The sequence below is a fragment of the Hyperolius riggenbachi genome, chromosome 1 (genome assembly GCF_040937935.1).
Source record: "Hyperolius riggenbachi isolate aHypRig1 chromosome 1, aHypRig1.pri, whole genome shotgun sequence".
Taxonomy (NCBI): Eukaryota; Metazoa; Chordata; class Amphibia; order Anura; family Hyperoliidae; genus Hyperolius; species Hyperolius riggenbachi.
Genome location: NC_090646.1, coordinates 68101850 through 68120708, shown reverse-complemented (window position 1 = coordinate 68120708; position 18859 = coordinate 68101850). Strand labels below are relative to the sequence as shown.

The window sequence follows — 18859 nt, the reverse complement described above, 5'->3', positions numbered from 1 at the left end:
GTGCATACATGAAATGGCAGCACAAGGAAAAAATGGTAGGGGTGGATCTGATATAAGCCTAAATGAAAAATACCATTGTGATTTGGGTGCCAGATGAAAATGAAAAATATTTACAGTAGTAATGACGATAGTAAAACATTGGTAAATTTTACTGATATTTTACTACAACTAAAGAAAACCCCACTCTCACACAGAACCCCTTCCCCCTTCCTGACACCAAACTCTAACCCCCCCCCCCTTCCTGATGCTTAACTCGACAGCCCCCTTCCATAGCCTATCCCTAAAGCCCCCTTCTTGATGCTTAACCCTAAAAGCCCCCTTCCTGAAGCCTAACCCTAAAGCCCAATTCTTGATGCTAAACCCTAAATCCCCCCTTCCTGACACCTAGCCCTAGAGCCCCCCTTCCTGACGCCTATCCCTAAAGCCCCTCTTCCTGATGCCTAACCCTAAACCCCCCTTCCTGATGCTTAACCCTAAACCCGTCTTCCTGACACCTACCCCTAAAGCCCCCTTTCCCGATGCCCAACCCTAAAACCCTCCTTCCTGACGCCTAACCCTAGACTCCCCCTTCCAGATGCCTAACCCTTAACATGCATTCATCAAAAAAAGAAAAAGTACTATTAAATACAAAAGGCAAACAATTTCAATAACTAACTTTTTAATGAAATTTAAAAACAATAATTTTCAAAAGAGAAAAATTGTTAAATACAAAAGACCAAATATTTATATAACTATAACTCTCATTTTCAAAGCTATAAAAAAAAAAAAAAAAAACTTGAAAAACTAACATTCTAATGTTCTAAAAATAAAATAAATTTAAAAAACTATAACTTCTAGTTCTTTAAACATATTTATCAGGCGCCTACATTTCTGCTTTCGGTGCCCAATAGCCACTATTTGCATTAGCCTCTGTGGTGGCGCCCATATAACGGGCTGTTTATAGATCCTTTCCAGGTAGGGGTTTTGTAAAGAATAAATTCTGGTACTGAGAATACCCCGCGAGGAGATGGACTAGTCCAAAATCTGTCAGATTTTTACTAACCACTGTAAATGATGGTGGCATAGTAAATACTAGTGTAATAGTGCAGTTTACACTGGAACACATGTAAATTTAAAATTTGTTGTGACAGTACTAGTAGTAATCCTTTAAAGAGGGCCTAATTTCTTCCACAGGAGAGAAGGAAAACACAGTGAAACCCACCCTGTGTGTATTTAGAGATAACAGCCTGTCTAATTCTCCCTTATGTGAAAGTAATGAGCCACTGTAATATGAGCTGTCATCTCTGATCTGTGCTGCAGACTTGCCATTCAGGCAGGCTATATTTAGACATTGGGGTTAACTCTTTATGTGCTTCCATGAAACCAGGAAGTAACAGTGTTGCAGCATCTCCGTAGGAGTTCTGTGGGCTGCAACAAATAAATGTTTTTTTCTTTAAAGGTTATTATGCTAGTGCTTATCTTTTAGAGCAGAGGGAAAGTGCTGGGTTTGGGTCTGCTTTAAGTAATTTAGTAAGTAATAGTACTTATTTTTTGTCATATTTGCTTTTTGTTTTGCTGGTAATTACTTTTACTGGGTACTTTAAAACCACTTGCCGACCGCCCACTACCAGTTGTCAACCCCCGATCTGCCGCTACAAAGTGTATAATACACTTTGTAATGTATACAAAGTGTATTATACAGGCTGCCTCCTGCCCTGGTGGTCCCAGTGATCGAGGGGCCACCAGGACAAGAGGCAGCCCCCCCAGTAAGCACAACAGCACACTGATCCTACCCCCTGATCGCCCACAGCACCCCTCAGACCCCCCCCCCCCCCCCTCGATCACCCCCTCAGACCACTGTTTACACCCAATCACCCCCCTAATCACCCCGCCAACGCTATCCTATAGATTAGGTCCTAAACTGCCCCCGATCACTCCCCCACATTCTCAGATCCTCCCCACTCACCCCCCCCCCCCCCCCGTGTACTGTATACATCTATCACCTGTCAATCACCCATCAATCACCCCATCACTGCTACCCATCAGATCAGACCCTAATCTGCCCCTTGCGGGCACCTGATCACCCACCCACACCCTCAGACCACCCGCACACACCCCGATCACCTCGCCAGTGCATTGCTTGAATCTATTTTCCCATCTAATTACACCCTGATCACCTCTCAAGTGCATTGTTTAACTCTGTTTTCCCCTCTAATCACCCACTGATCACCCATCACTCACCCATCAATCACCCCCTGTCACCACCTGTCACTGCTGCCCATCAGATCAGACCCTCATCTGCCCCTTGCGGGCACCCATTCACCCGCCCACACCCTCAGATCGCCTTCAGACCCCCCGATCACCTCGCCAGTGCATTGCTTGCATCTATTCTCCAATCTAATCACACCCTGATCACCTATCAATCATCCCTTCACCCCCTGTTACCACCTGTCACTGCTACCCACAGATCAGACCCTAATCTGCTCCTTGCAGGCACACACCCATTCATAGAAGATTGTATTTTTTTGTCACAAGTTAGTGGAAAATGACACTTTGTGAAAAAATAAAAAAAATAAAAAAATTCTGCTAACTTGTGACAATTCTATTTCTTAGCTGTACGACATGTATAATTCATAATCTCATACGTTTATTTTTGCTTCAGGTTCCCTTTAACTAGGTTGTTCATCTTTTGTGGTATAAATGTAATTGCTTATGTGTAAAAAAAAAACACACAAAAAAAAAAAACACACACAGAAGAAACTGGCAGAGGATGCAACTCTGCCTCACTGCCAAAAACTAAAAAAAGGATTTGGCCTAACATTTATCCTTAGCAATCCTTCAGGCTTGGGCATATCAGCAAGGGAGCGCTAGGCATTTAGGTTGTTGCAGCGAGACAGGTGCCCTCTGCTCTGATATACTGAAGCAGGAAAGGGAAGGAGGTGTCAGGTATAAAGACGCAACCAGATGAGGAAACCAATATTAAAATCAGCTGGAAAGAGGCAGAATATTTTCCCTTTGAAGCTTTCTGCTGATCCATCCACTCTTTTTTCTCTGCAACTTTTACAGGTTTGTGCCCTCAGGGAACGTAAATAGGAGTTACAGCAAGGTAGCGCTCAGCATGTATTATTGACAAGGAGTAAGCACTTCAGTCAGTGTAAAAACTGGGTTAAAGCTGCACTCCAGCCTGCGGGAATATAACAAGTCTAGAATTTCAATCATGAATTAAAGGACCTCTAAACCGAAAATCGTAAAATTTAAAATACATGTAAACACGTACAAATAAGAAGCGCATTTCTTTCAGAGTAAAATGAACTAAACATTACTTTTCTCCCATGTCCCTGTCACTTACAGTAGGTAGTAAAATTCTGACATATCTGACAGGTTTTGGACTAGCCCATCTCCTCATGAGGGAGGGAGTGTTTCTCAGGGTTTTCTTTATTTTTGAAAGCACTTAGTGAATGGCAGTTGCTCGGGCCAACTGTGTGCAGCGAGTAGGAAGGTTAGCCAGCATCTTTGTATAAATCCCTTTCAGGGTGTGCCTTTATAAAGAATAAAGGCCATGCCAAGAATCCCACATGAGGAGATGGGATAGTTCTGTCAGATTTCTGCTAACCTATAGGTTTACATGTATTTTTAATTAGTTGACGATAGTGGCCCTTTAAGTATTGACTATTTAAAGCAAGCCTAAAGGGGGGGGGGGGGGGGGGGGTTGACCATTAAACATAGCTGCTACGCCTAAACGGCTGCTGCACACTCCCACGGCCGATCATGCACGTGCGCTCCCGTGCCGACTCCCATTATCCCAGAGATCATGAAATGGGGACACAGTTCCCATTCATTCATCTAAGTCCCCGTTAGAAAGACTGACAGCTCTGCCAGGGTGGTGTCGTCGGGTTTTCAATCCAAAATATTTAATATAACCAACGGTACCCGCCAGGGGGGCCCGCTCTCCCCGCTTATATTTACACTAATCATGGAAACTATGGCTCAAAAGATCAGAAGCAACCCCCGATTCAAAAGGTATACACTATAATGGACAAATCCATAAAATTGGGTTGTTTGCGGACGACACCATCCTGGCTATTACGGATCCACTAAACTCGCTACCCTTTCTTATGCAGGACCTAAACCACTTCTCGGAGGGTTGTTATTATAAGATAAATTAATCCAAATCATTCATTCTGGGATCTTACATTTCTCCTGAGGTCCAAAACAAAATTAAATGCCAATATCCCTTTCCCTGGGCTACAGAGTCAATCTCATATTTGGGTACTAAATTATCAGCTTCGTCTAATAAACTATATAAACTTAATTATATTCTACAAGGCTATAATAAACATTGGCCCATATGCAATTCACTTTTTCTCCTGAGTTTTCTCCTAGGTGATATTTTTACAACTTGTCATAAAATGTATTTTAAGTCACCAGCAAGCAAGAAATTACTCAAAATAAAATTTAATAGCACTTTTTCACCAAATTTTGGGTGCTTTTTCATTTGTAAAATGTAGAAAATTTGGTTTACAGAGAAGATGAAAATTATCTCCTAGGAGAAAACTCAGGTGAAAAAAATAATTGCATATGGGCCATTCTCTCTCATGGGCCGGTAGGCTGGCAACTTTTAAAATGTTCACCCTACCAAAAATAACCTTTATATTTCGCACGGTCACAATCCCAATCCCCAACAGATACTTCTCAGATCTAAATAGAATCATTTTAGATTTTATTTGGGGGATAGGTAAAAAACGCAGAATAGCTCACAAAAACCTAACTATACCTATAAAATGTGGAGGCTTCGGCCTCCCTTGCCTAAAAACTCTATATTTAGCTTGCAACCTAGAAATCTCTAAGGCATGGTGGTTGAAAGACAATAGACCGTTATGGGCCTCTATGGGAAGCTCTATACTGAAATGTCAACCCAGTGACTTTTTAGTAGCAACATGTATACAAAAGAATATTCAAATACCAAATTATCCCACAATCGTAGCCACTATTAATGCATGGAAATCATTGTCACAAACAGAAACTAAAGGCCAAATTAGAGCAATACCCAACATTCCTCTCTCATGTCTTAAAATCCTAATAGACAATATTAATATATCTGCCTGGATGAGGGCGGGTGTATCCACTCTACAACAGACCATTGCACAAACAGGGATAAAATCCTTCCAAGATTTAAAAGAGGGATTTGGATTGGAAAATCAAGACTTTCACACTTTCCTCCAAATCCGCCACTTCATACAGTCAACACAATCCTATTGGCCTAAATGGCCAACAGACTTATGCTCCCACTTTGTTATTCCAGGCAAATTAAAAAAGGGAATAGCGACTTGCTATGAAACCTTAACCACTTCACCACTGAGGGGTTTTACCCCCTGAGCACCAGAGCAATTTTCACCTTTCAGCGCTCCTTCCATTCATTCATCTATAACTTTATCATTACTTATCGCAATGAAATGAACTATATCTTGTTTTTTCCGCCACCAATTAGGCTTTCTTTAGGTGGGACATTATGCCAAGAATTATTTTTTTCTAAATGTGTTTTAATGGGAAAATAGGAAAAATGTGGGGAAAAAAATAATTATTTTTCAGTTTTCGGCCATTATAGTTTTTAAATAATGCATGCTACTGTAATTAAAACCCATGAAACGTATTTGCCCTTTTGTCCCGGTTATAAAACCATTTAAATTATGTCCCTATCACAATGTTTGGCGCCAATATTTTATTTGGAAATAAAGGTGCATTTTTTTCAGTTTTGCGTCCATCCCTAATTACAAGCCCATAGTTTATAAAGTAACAGTGTTATACCCTCTTGACATAAATATTTAAAAAGTTCAGTCCCTAAGGTAACTATTTATGTATTTTTTTTAATTGTAAATTTTTTAATTTTTTTTTAATTACAAAAAAAAAAAAAATAGGGAGTGTGGGAGGTAATGAGTTAATTTTATGTGTAAAAGTCATTTATTTGTATGTGAAAAATGTGTAGGGTGTAGTTTACTATTTGGCCACAAGATGGCCACAGTAACTTTTTGTTTTAATGCGACCTCCAAGCTTCCTTCCGGAAGCTTGGAGGAAGTATAAGGAGGCTGTACACGTGAGTTTTTTTCTCACAATGATCGCGCTGCCCATAGGAGAGCAGCTGATCATTGCGGGGCTTAGATCAACGAACGGGAATGGATTTTCCCGTTCATTGATCTCTGGGCGAGCGGGCGGCGGCGTGTTTACTAGCGGCGGGCGGCGTGTTTACGAGCGGGAGCGCGGGCAGCGTCGGGAACGCGGAAAGTACGTGTTTCTCCGTCCCTGGTTTTTAAAGGATGGAAAAAGGGGCGGAGAAATACGTACGTGCGGGGGTAAAGTGGTTAATATCTAACTCAATAATAAATATTGACAAGTATGTAGAACACTGGTTCTCGTCTCTTAAAGAGACACTAAAGCAAAAAAAAAAAAAATGATATAGTGAATTGGTTGTGTACTATGAATAATTACTAGAAGATTAGCAGCAAAGAAAATATTATCATACTTTTATTTTCAGGTATATAGTGTTTTTTTCTAACATTGCATCATTCTATATTATGTGCAGATTACACAACACTCAGCATTCAAAATGATTCTTTCAGAGCAGTCTGTGAAGTAATGACCTCTCCTCTAGCAGAGAAAAAGTAAACAGTTCACTTACAGTTGAGATAATAAAAGTCAGATAACAGCCCTCTCCACGACTAAAGGCCCATACACACGTCGGATTTTAGCGAACGACCCGTCGTTTGAACGTTCCGTCGTTTGGACGTTTTCGCGTCAAATCCGACGTGTGTACAGACTATCGTTCGGGTGATAAGACTGGTTACCAGCGATCCGCCGGGTGGATCGCTGGTAACCAGTCTTATCACCCGAACGATAGTCTGTACACACGTCGGATTTGACGCGAAAACGTCCAAACGACGGAACGTTCAAACGACGGGTCGTTCGCTAAAATCCGACGTGTGTATGGGCCTTTAGACTTAGTCGGAGAGTTAATGGCTTGTTTGCATAGAGATAACAACTGGAGTTTCTTAACTCTTCCTGTACTGGAAACAATTAGACTGATGTATCTGATCTTAATGTTTTTTTTTCTTAGCTGTACTACACATACAAATCATAATATCATAATTTTTTTTCAGCTTCAGTGTCTCTTTAAGACAAGTATAACAAAAGATATGTGGTGTCGAGCATCAAAAAATATTTCTAAGTTTTCTAAATGTTCATCCCACTGGGAGACCCTACTAAAAATATTGTTAGATTGGTACATCACTCCTTGCAAGCTGGCTAAATATTCTAAATCACATGAAAAAGCATGTTGGAGGAACTGTGGTGAAGATGGTACTTTAACCCACATATTATGGGACTGTCCCCTCATTAAACCTATATGGAATCAAACATTTGAGGAAATTTCAAATTTAATAGACATTGGCACTCTCCCAATCCCAGAATCAGCACTTTTGCATATAGGGATAGACTCCTTCCCAAACGCACATAGATTAGTAATCACTCACTTATTGTGTGCCACAAGACAGGCCATCTGTGTGCATTGGAAGGACCCTGATCCTCCATCTTGGTCTTATATAACCACTCTTACAAATCTAAACCTCGATATGGAACATAAACTGAGGGATTCCTACGTATAAAATATTAAACTTTAATTCGGAAAAATAGCTCTATACTTAGGTTTATAAAAATTCCAATATCACTAATTTTACCCAATAGAGGCTCAAGAATAAGTAGGAGGATGAGGAAGCTTGAATTGTTTCTATAGATATAGTATTAGTATGTTAGAATGTCTGTTAGTCTTTGTCAAGGTCAGAGCCGGGACAAGGTCCTTCAGCACCCAAGACTGAGACAGCAAAGTGCGCCCCTCCATCCCTCCCACCCCAGTCATCACACACTGATTACTAATAGACTAAGAGGCGCCCCAGGGCCCCCAAACTCCCTAACACCTTACTCTAGCTACCTGGCTTGCAGTCACTGTCATGTATCCCCTTTTCTTATTTCTTTCTGCTTCAAACACAATTGGGAATGACAGCTGAATGAATTGTGCACCCTCTCCTACACTGTGCCCTGAGACTGGAGCCTCTCCAGCCTCTGCCTCGGCCCAGCCCTGGTCAAGGTTAGGTACGTCAACAACATAATATAAATCTTGATGAGGATGCATAATACTAGCACTAGCTAGTCATGGGCTTGATATTGCAAATTGTCTCAAGTCTTTCAGCAACACATTTATAGGATTTTGTAGAATCTTATATAATTCTTCATAAGATTTCAGATGTGCTCTCAATTTTTTTGCAAAACACTCAAATTTTAAATTGAATAAAGAAAAAACGGAGATCCTAAATATAGGCTGTTCGGTAAAACTTATGGAAGAGATAAAACAGAGCAGTGAATTTAGGTGTAATAATTACGCAATTAAATACTTAGGTATTAATCTTACCAACAATCCCGATTCTCTCTTTAAAAGTAACTTTTTGAAAATAGTGGGTGAATGTAAAAAAAGTTGAGATCTTGGGATCGTCCATGTTTTAATCTAATTGGTAGGATCAACATTATTAAAATGTTGATCCTCCCGAAGCTTATTTTTCTGCTGCAGAGCTTACCAATAGCCATCCCTAATATATGGTTCCAGAACTGGCACAAAATATTTCAGAATTTTATTTGGAACAATGCTAAGCACAGAATAAACTATAAACTAGTTATGAAAAGAAAAGACCAGGGCGGACTTGCCGCTCCAAACTTATATAACTACCAAAAAAGTGTACATTTGACAAGAATCTTGGAATGGAAAATAGAGACCACTACTGATGTAGAGAATAAGATATGGCCGCGGCTAGAGGAGGAGGAATCAGATTTTGATCTGGTTTTTACTTGGATCACTAAAAATATCAATAAAGTATATAACCTATCGTCCCATCCGTTGATTAAACCAACCCTAAAATCGCTGCTTTGGATAATTGAAAAGTGGCAAAAAAAAACAGGATTCTCCCCTTTAACAACCCTACGTGATAATCCAGACTTCCCCCCAGGTCTTGACCCAGCTTGGTTTGGTAAACACAATATAAGTCGCGAGACACGTGTTGTTGATATTGGGGGAAACTCCACTCTGGGAATTAGACCAATTTTTGAGTGTAACGACCAGATTAGTTCGTGGGGCTCCTCCCAGATACATAGTTTTTTCTTTAGATTTACTGCGCGGTTTGCTCAAAAGAGGGATCTGAATAATTTTGAAAAACATTTTTATCTGGGAAAAAAAATGAATAAATCAATTTCTAGTTTATACTCATATATCTGCGCGACAGAGTGTGGCCAGGATTTCCCTGCGTACTGTAGGAAGTGGGAAAATGAGCTGGGGTGTAGTCTGGAAGGGTTATGGCCACAAATATGGGTAAATACTTTTAAAATACAAGATCCAAGGTTGCAACTGATACAATTTAAAACAATTGGTAGATGGTACATTACACCACTCCGTGTCGGTAAGTTTGCAAATCGCAAGGTGATGTGCTGGAGATGTGGACAGGGGGATGGAGGTATGTTACATATGTGGTGGCTATGCCCGATAGTTAGAAAATTCTGGGATGACATCATCCTCCTGGCGGAGAGATTGCTAAAAGAAAAGTTTGAACTGTCACCGAATGAAGCAATCCTTAGTTACACAGCTAAAAAAGAAAGCCTTGGATGCTCCTTGATTAAAGAATATGGCACGATAGTTGCTAAAAGCATTATAGCTAATAATTGGAAAAATCCGGCCAGGTTAGATATAGGAGAATGGCTTGCTAGGATGGATGAATTGTGTAAAAATAAGGAACTGGGTAGGGCGGCTGGAGTAGAAGAAATATGGAGAAGCCTTACAGCTAATCTCAGCTAGGCTTTCCTTTGGGGAGGGCCGGAGCTGAGAGTTGAGAGTTGTTGGTGAGGGATGTTTGGGCTGGAGGGATGTGGTGTTGTTTGGTGGTGGAGGGAGGTGGTGGGCTCCTGGGAAGGGGCGGATGGTGGGATGATTGTGATGGGCTCGTCTGGGGTTGCTTGAGGTTGTTGGATGTTTTTGCAAGGTATAAGTGGCCTCTAAAGAGAGAGGCTGGAGATATGAGAGGAGTAAATGTAGGTTGTTGTTGGTGTAAATGTTTACTAGAAGAATAACTGGATAACTGACTCAGCAACAGTGATTTAACGGTGAGGAATAAGGGCTTAAGGGTGAAGAAAGTCACTGATATGCATATTTAACTCTTGCTAAACTATGATGAATAAACTATGATGATCACACATTTCAGTTTAGGGGTATGGCAAGAAAAGAAACTGCTAACGCCCCAAGTAACTGATTACTCATGAATTTGGGTCTGTGTGCTGAGTTTAGAAAAAAAAGAAAAAAAAAAAAAAAAAAAAAAAAAAAAGATTTCAGATGTGCTTTATTTAATTGCATTATGACAAATTTATGTAGCTGACTTTCTCTGTATTGCAATGCATGGATTAGTAGCCCTTGATGCATACATATCTATATATTAGCATGTACAGAATTATTTAAATCCATATACTAAGCTCTTCTCTAGTACCACTATATTTATGTTGTGACATGTTGTATGTTTGAAAAATTTTCAAATAAAAACATTAAGTTTAAAAAAAAAGAAAGACTGACAGCTTCTATGAGAAGCCACTATCTTTCTAAGTGTTACGTCTCCTCTGCACCTCCTGTAAGCATACGTTACGCTTGCAGGATCAAAAAAAAAAAAAAAGTGACTGAGGCCATCTTGTGGCCGAATAGTAAAGCTACATTTACATACATTTTTTTTTTTAATAAATAGACACACATGTATAATTAACTGTTTACCTCCCACACTCTCCCAAAAGTATCCAAATAATTTTTTTTATAAGATAAGAACAAATAGTTACCTAAGGGTCTGAATTTTTTTTTTAATATCCATGTCAAGAGGGTATATTACTATTATTTTTTAAATTATAAGCTTGTAAATAGTGATGGACGCAAAACTGAAAAAAAGCACCTTTATTTCCAAATAAAATATTAGCGCCATACATTGTGATAGGGACATAATTTAAAATGGGCAAATAAAATATGTGAGTTTTAATTATGGTAGCATGTATTTTTTTAAAGCTATAATGGCCATTTTTTTCCCATTTTGTTTCTTAATATTCCTGTTAAAATGCATTTAGAATAAAATAATTCTTAGCAAAATGTACCACCCAAAGAAACCCTAATTGGTGGCGGAAAAAATAAGATAGATCATTTCATCATGATAAGTAGTAATAAAGGTATTGGTGAATAAATGGGAGGTGAAAATTGATCGGATGCATAAGGTGAAAAATGACTGTAGGCTGAAGCGGTTAAATTTGGGTACTTACCCCAGGAGAGGGAAGCCTCTGGATCCCTCTCTGCATCCCACATCACTCTTTTCCTCACCGATCCAGCGCTGAGACCCCCTGCAAGCACACTGACAAGGTCTTGCAGATGGAGCTCGCCCGCCCCACCAGGCACAGACTGCTCATGCCTGCACACTAGCAGGAAACCCAACGGGCTCAGCTTTTCCCACTGAGCCTGAGCCATGCTTTATGGCTACAGCACCGGCACAATCGGGCTAAGCCCTGTGGAAGTTCAGCGGTCCCAGCGCTGGAACCAGAGGGACAGAGAGAGGGACAGAGGAAGTCTCGGTACGATCCAGGAGGCTTCCCATTCCCTAGGTGAATATCTACATTTTTTCCATTAACGATCTCCCAGATTTACTTTAAGGGTTTGTTCACACTAGGGGCTTGATTCACTAAAGTGTGAGAACTGCTATCACAGCAGTTATCACGCGATCTGCCGCGTGCGAAGGTTTGCGCGCGTTAAGGATTACGATCGCGTGTAAATGAAGGTTGGAGCACGATCACGTGTGCGTTTCACGCGCAAACCTTTTATCACGCAGCGTAACCCTTGACGCGCGCAAACCTTCGCGCGCGGCAGATCGCTTGATAACTGCTGTGATAGCAGTTATCACGTTTTAGTGAATCAAGCCCTATGAGAGTTTTCAGATTTATTTAAAGGGATACTGTAGGGGGGTCGGGGGAAAATGAGTTGAACTTACCCGGGGCGTCTAACGGTCCCCCGCAGACATCCTGTGTTGGCGCAGCCACTCACCGATGCTCCGGCCCCGCCTCCGGTTCACTTCTGGAATTTCAGACTTTAAAGTCTCCAAACCACTGCGCCTGCGTTGCCGTGTCCTCGATCCCGTTGATGTAATCAAGAGCGCACAGCGCAGACCCAGTATGGTCTGTGTCTGCGCATTAAACTCCCGGTGACATCAGCGGGAGCGAGGACACGGGCGTGCAGGCGCAGTGGTTTTCTGACTTTAAAGTCAGAAATTCCAGAAGTGAACTGGAGGCGGGGCCGGAGCATCAGTGAGTGGCTGCGCCAACACAGGATGTCTGCGGGGGACCATTAGAAGCCCCGGTAAGTTCAGCTCATTTTCCCCCGACCCCCCTACAGTATCCCTTTAAGTGCTGGCGATTTTAGAAGTCGCCCTAAAAGCGTTTGTGCAATGATTTCCTATGAGAGTCACTCGGAGAGAGAAGGCACCCAAAAAATAACCATGATTGTAATAATTATTAAATAGCTTAGTTCTGAGTAAAAGGGGCAACGCCAACATAAGAAAAAATGTTAATAATCAGACAAAAACGATAACGCGTTTCGCGGACCACAGACCGCTTCCTCAGATCAAATAAATCAGTGGTAGCCAAGGTGCAGAGCTTGGAGCGCCTAAAGATCTTCTGGCACGGGCTGTGCTCGTGGGGGCCAATTTCCCTAATCTGCCACTTCCCTTCTGATGGGCTCCATCTTCTTACACGTCTGCCTACAGAGCGAAAGTCCCAGTTTGATTTCTCTAGGAGGATTTTGTTTTTTCTTGATATTGTTCCTGCTCATGCCTAATTCCAAGTAAAGGTTGTAGAAACACCTGAATTTGTCCTCACACAATATTTTTGACACATTCGTTAGGGTTTGTTAGCTTCCTGTGATGTTTCAGGATTACGTACTCACAGTGGCGTAGCTAAGGACCTGTGGGCCCCAATGCAAGTTTTACAATGGGGCCCCCCATGCACTCTATACATAGAAATTGAAACGACGCACTAAAAGCTGCCAATGGCAACTACAATGTCAGAGGTGCAAGAAGGGGATGGGGAATAGTTTGTTAATGATTACCACTATTCAAAGTATATATATAAATGATTATTATGAGCACAGGACCAATATAGAGCTAATACTGTAGTTGAAGGAGGGCCATTCGGGGCCCCTCTGGCCCAAGGGCCCCGATGCGGTCGCTACCGCTGCACCCCCTATTGCTACGCCCCTGCGTACTCATAAAAGGACGATGAGTGGGTGAAATTGGTAACCAGGACCTGTGTCATATCAGATCATATGATGTTTGCTGAAAAGCTAGTTAAAGAGCAACTCCAGACTAAACAAACATACTGTCATTAAGTTACATTAGTTATGTTAATTAAAATAGATAGGTAATATAATCTCTTACCCATCCTGTTTTAAAAGAACAGGCAAATGTTTGATTTCATGATGGCAGCCATCTTTTTGGTTGAAAGGAGATGACAGGGAGCATGAGACACAGTTCCAACTGTCCTGAGCACCTCTCCCAGTTGCTAGGCAACGTGAACAACATAGGAAATCCCATCATGCTCTGCACAGCATCAGGGAAAAAAAGCCAGGGCTTTTTTTCTTTGATGGGTGGAGCTTAGCTTAAAAATGCAGCTAAAAATCATGCTTTGGTAAGAAAAACAAAGTTCTGATGCTGTGAAACTGTTAAAGAGACACCAAGCTTTTTCAGTTCTGCTGAGTAGATTTTTAGTCCGGAGGTTCACTTTAAATATTGATCATACAACTAGTTGATTAACCTCTTCCAGACCTTGGTAATCTGTCTGGCAAGCTGTTCCCCATCCCCTTCTTGCACCTCTGACACTGTAGTTGCCATTGGCAGGTTTTGGCAGGTTTTGGTGAGCCATATCAATTGTTATGTATAGAGGGCTTGGGGGGCCCCATTGTAAAACTTGCATCGGGGCCCACAGCTCCTTACCTATGCCACTGAGGGTACGTATCTAATTTTGAAGCAAAACTTTAGCCAAGGTTCACTTTAATAACGTTTAAAGTATTACCGTATCTATTGTACACATTTTAGCAGGAAAATCCTATAGGAGCAGCATTCTTTCCAGACTAGCCCAATAAAGCCGCATTTACGCTTTATGGTCTTATTATCTGGGAAATGGTGATTTCTCTTCAATCGACTTACTCTATCCAGAACATTACCCAGAACACTTTTTCAATTTTCTAAAGCATACATTTATTATCGGCAGCGATTGTAACAGTATCCAGTGTTAAAATCATCATTTTAGCTGCGAGCGAGATTTTGTAATCATGCAAAACCTGGCTCATCTCGGTTCATTACAGCACTGGCTCTGCTCTAGCTTTTCTCAAAGGGTTTGGGCTAGTGTTTATACAGAAATAATAATATAAAGTACAGCCAAGATGAAAATCAAGCAAAAAGGAAGGGAGACGCTTGAAGTGAATCTAATCAGAAACAACAGAAAGTTACCATGTGATGGTAAAGTACAGCATGCCATCGTAGGTTTCCCTCATGGGCATAACTATAGGGGACCAGCCCCTGCAACTGCAGGGGGGCCCAGAGCTGTGGGGGACTCCAACTACTAACCTTCAATTCCTCTAATATAAGAGACCATCCTTCAGACCTTGCGTTTTTGTGGCTACACTTGTAATGGGTGTGAAGATCATGATGGCTATGCTTGACTTATAACCCTTGTGAGATGGGCCTCTAGGTCTTGATGGTCACCAAGGGGAGACAAGGGAAGGGGTATGAACTTTGGGCAGGGGAGTCTATAAAAGCAGTTGAAAAAAATGCGGCCAAAAATGGGTGCAATTGTTATTTATCGATATATGTGGGCATAATGGTTATTTATCAAAATATAGAAAGTTGTTACCCCTATTTAGTGGGTAGGCTGCAATTGAATTGAAATTATATTATTGGTAGCAGGGATCAGGGGTGTTAAGGTTAGGCATCACTAGGAGGGGTCTTAGGGTTAGGCGCCACCAGGGGGGGACTTAGGGTTAGGCACCACCAACGGGGTCTTAGAGTTAGGCACCACCATAGGGATCTTAGGGTTAGGCACCAGCAGGGGAAGGTTCAGTGTGAGAGTAGGGACAGGTTAGGTTATAGTGAGGTTCAACATTATTTGTAAATTTACTGATAATGTAATACCGCAATTCAATTGCTATTTACAGTTTTTGTTACTGTTGCGCTTAACTTGTTATTTAGCCCCGATATTGCTTGTAATATCGTTATTTAACGTCGCGCCTAAATTAGCTTGCGACTATTTCAAATGTATTCTATCAAAGTTTTTCTGGGGTGGAGCCCTATAAATTGTAGTTACACCACTGGTTACCCCTGAAACATTCCATAACAATACAGAGGTAAAGTCCCTATTTAGACAGAGCAGTGGGGAGCCTGTGTGATGTTACACATCTAGGCTGTGTTTATTCATAATGGTCTGGAGGAAAAAGATTGCTAATGTCATACTTCTGCATCCTCACTCCTAAAATGGCGCCCGCTCCTCCCCATGTGAGTGTGGGTCACTGGCTGTGGCTGGGGAGGTGTGCATGTCATGACGTGCGGCCTTCCACATGCATGTGCAAGGTTCAGTATGCACGTTCGTGCAGGCACAGCACACAGCGTTACATGCCAAGGCTTTCTGTGTGCAATATAAAAGGAAAGCTCTGCCTTGTAACAGGTGCCAGGGGGTAACAACAACGGAGTAGCCCTAAAGCTGTAAGAGACAAAGTCGGAGGACTATGGCGTGGGAGCGATCCGTGCAAATGGGGCTGGAGTAAGCTCCAGGTATGTATAAATCTTTTTTTGTAGTGAGCTCTGAGTCCCTTTAAATGATAGAAATAACATTTAAAGTATATTAAACACATTTTCAGTATAAAAATACATAAAAATGAAAGAGACAAGAGTAAGAAAGATGGACAGAGGGATTTAGTTACTAAAGAGGCACTGTCCCTCTGAAAAAAGGACAGTTGGGCGCTATGCATCTGCCAGTGTAGGGGTGCCTTAACAAGGCCATACATAAGTTCTCCAGCACTGGATTTCTGGGAAGGCCATAGAGGCCCGGGCCTAGGGTGCCTGCAGCTCAAGGGCGCACCTGAACATAAAAAAGGAGTTGCTGAACATAAAAGAGGAGACTGAAATGCTCAAGGGAGTGGTTCATTAGTGGTTGCTTTACATGGATGATGCACAGGGAAAAGGGGGCTGCACAAGAAAAGGAATCCACAACATGCTTGGCCTGAAGCACAAAAAATACTGAAAATCCGGTCTTGTCGCCACAATTCTCATTGAGATGAAATGTTTCAGCTCTATGCGTTTGCTATCTAGCTCATATCACGCAGTGAATTTACACATACAATTAGGGCTACTTACAATTTTTAAGTGAGTCAGGAGCCTCATGACATCGGCCATGTCTGCCAAGATGAGTAGGCGGGTGACGGCAGAAAGTAGCGCCCGGGCAGCCCGTACCATGGTGCCGCGCTTTACCGAGGAACACGGATCGTCTGCAAACTCCGCTGAGGCAATCCGCATGGTCTCTCCTACAATAAAGTAAAATCCACTTTAATTGGATGGTAAATGCACAGATAAAAGAAACACCGTTTGATCCTTTACTACACTCTTTAAAGAATGGTTAAATCCATTTTTATATACTGGCAGTAAAAGGATTGGAATTTATCAGGATATTAGCTCATATAATGCGGGTAAGGCTGAACTGCGAGCGTCTACAGAATCGTACAGCGCTGTTACATAGTTGGGAAAAAAAAAAAAGACATACACCCATTGAGATCAATCAGAAAGTAAAGTACAACATCAGCCTGCTCCCTCACATATCCCTGTTGATCCAGAAGAAGGTGAAAATCCCTTACAAGGCATGGTCCAATTAGCCCCAAAAGGGAAAAATCCCTTCCCAACTCCACCTGGCAAGCAGATAAAATCCCTGGATCCACACCATTGGTCATTACCTGGTAATTATAGCCATGGATGTCTTCTAATGCAAGGAAAGCATCTAAGCCCCCTTTAAACAAAGATATAGAATGTGCCATAACTACTTACTGTGGTAATGCATTCTACATTTTGATCACTTTTACTGTAACAAATCCTTTCCTAAATAAATGGCTAAAATGTTTTTTAACTCATGCCACCTGGTCCTTTGTAAAAGCTGAAAAAGTGTGTGTGTGTGTGTGTGGTCTTCTGGCTGCTTACGCTAGAGGGAAGGGTCAACGGGCTACCTATACTGGAGGGAGAGGGGGGTCAACAGGCTACCTGTACTAGAGGGAGGAGGGAAAGGGTCATTTGGCTACCTATGCTGGAGGGGGGGGGGTCATCTAGCTACCTATGCTGGAGGGGGTAGGGGTCATCTGGCTACCTATACTGGAGGGAGGGGGGAAGGGGTTATCTGGCTGCCTATACTGGAGGGAGGGGGAAGGGGTTATCTGGCTGCCTATACTGGAGGGAGGAGGAAGAGTCATCTAGCTACCTATGCTGGAGGGGGGGAGGGGTCATCTAGCTACCTATGCTGGAGGGGGTAGGGGTCATCTGGCTACCTATACTGGAGGGGGGGAGGGGTCATCTGGCTACCTATACTGGAGGGAGGGGGAAGGGGTTATCTGGCTGCCTATACTGGAGGGAGGAGGAAGAGTCATCTAGCTACCTATACTGGAGGGGGGAGGGGTCATCTGGCTGCCTATATTGAAGGGGGGGGGGGGGCGCTTTTGCTGACAGTGTCCTAAGGCAGTAAATAATACAAATCCGTCCCTGGCTGTCATTTACAGTAGTTAGATATCTGACAGAACTGACAGGCTTTTGACTAGTCCATCTCTTCATGGGGGATTTTCAGTATTTGATTTATTCTTTACAAAAACACTCCCTGGAAAGGATCTATACAAAGATGCTGGCCGCCCCCCTACCTGTTTACACACTATTCTGGCAGTTGGCCCGAGCAACTGCTGTTTACGAAGTGCTTTAGAAAATAAAGAACACCCTGAGAATACCCTGTGAGGAGATGGCCTAGTCTAAAACCTGTCAGTTCTGTCATATTTCTACAACCTACTGTAAGTGACAGCAATACAGAAGAAAAGTAATGTATGTCTCATGTTACTCTGGGAGAAATGTACTTTGTATTTAAATGTTTTTACGTATTTTAAATCTCACAATTTTTGGTGATAGTCCTTTAACACCGCCAGGTAGTTTTGTGGCAGCAGGGTGAGCCATCATTCTACTCTCCACTCCCCCCCCACCTGCGGCGTACTAATATGTACACGAAGGAGAGAGTGAGCGAGAGATGCCTAAGGCCTCATTCACACCAGAAAGCATTAAAAAAAAGTGCATAAACACATTTTTCTGTGCTTAAGGTTAGGTTCACAGTGGGGTATTGCTGTGCATCGTAATGGCCGCATTGTGTCACATTGCAATACAAAATCAATCCAACGTTTACAGTGCATTTGCTGTTGTGCGGTGTGACATAGTGCAGTATCCGCATAACACCGGTATTAACAGTACAGTGAAGCTTCACTGTATGGGACACAATGCTTGGATAATGTGCATCGCTGCTTTCCCACTGCATTGCACTGCGTACCCGCTGTTACAGGGAACAACTCTCAGGGCCCGTTTCCACTTTAGCGGCGCTGCGTCTGCGAGACATGCGGCCGCTTTTCCGGGTCAGCGGGATCGCAGGTGAATCTAAGCCTCCTGAGCGAATTCTGCGGGGGGCTAAATCGCTACCGCAAGCAATTCGGCTGGCGGAGCCATTCCCC

At 42.3% G+C, this 18859-nt stretch overlaps 1 protein-coding gene across 8 annotated transcripts in view; it reads right to left on the bottom strand.

The window, feature by feature from the left end:
* CTNNA2 (catenin alpha 2) overlaps window positions 1-18859 on the bottom strand; it is a 3078224-nt gene that overhangs the window by 2465207 nt on the left and 594158 nt on the right. For all 8 annotated transcript variants that reach the window (XM_068274961.1, XM_068274945.1, XM_068274955.1 and 5 more), the window contains one exon: window positions 16479-16645. In XM_068274961.1, coding sequence (XP_068131062.1) covers window positions 16479-16645 — 167 coding nt within the window. The remainder of the gene's footprint in view (window positions 1-16478; window positions 16646-18859) is intronic.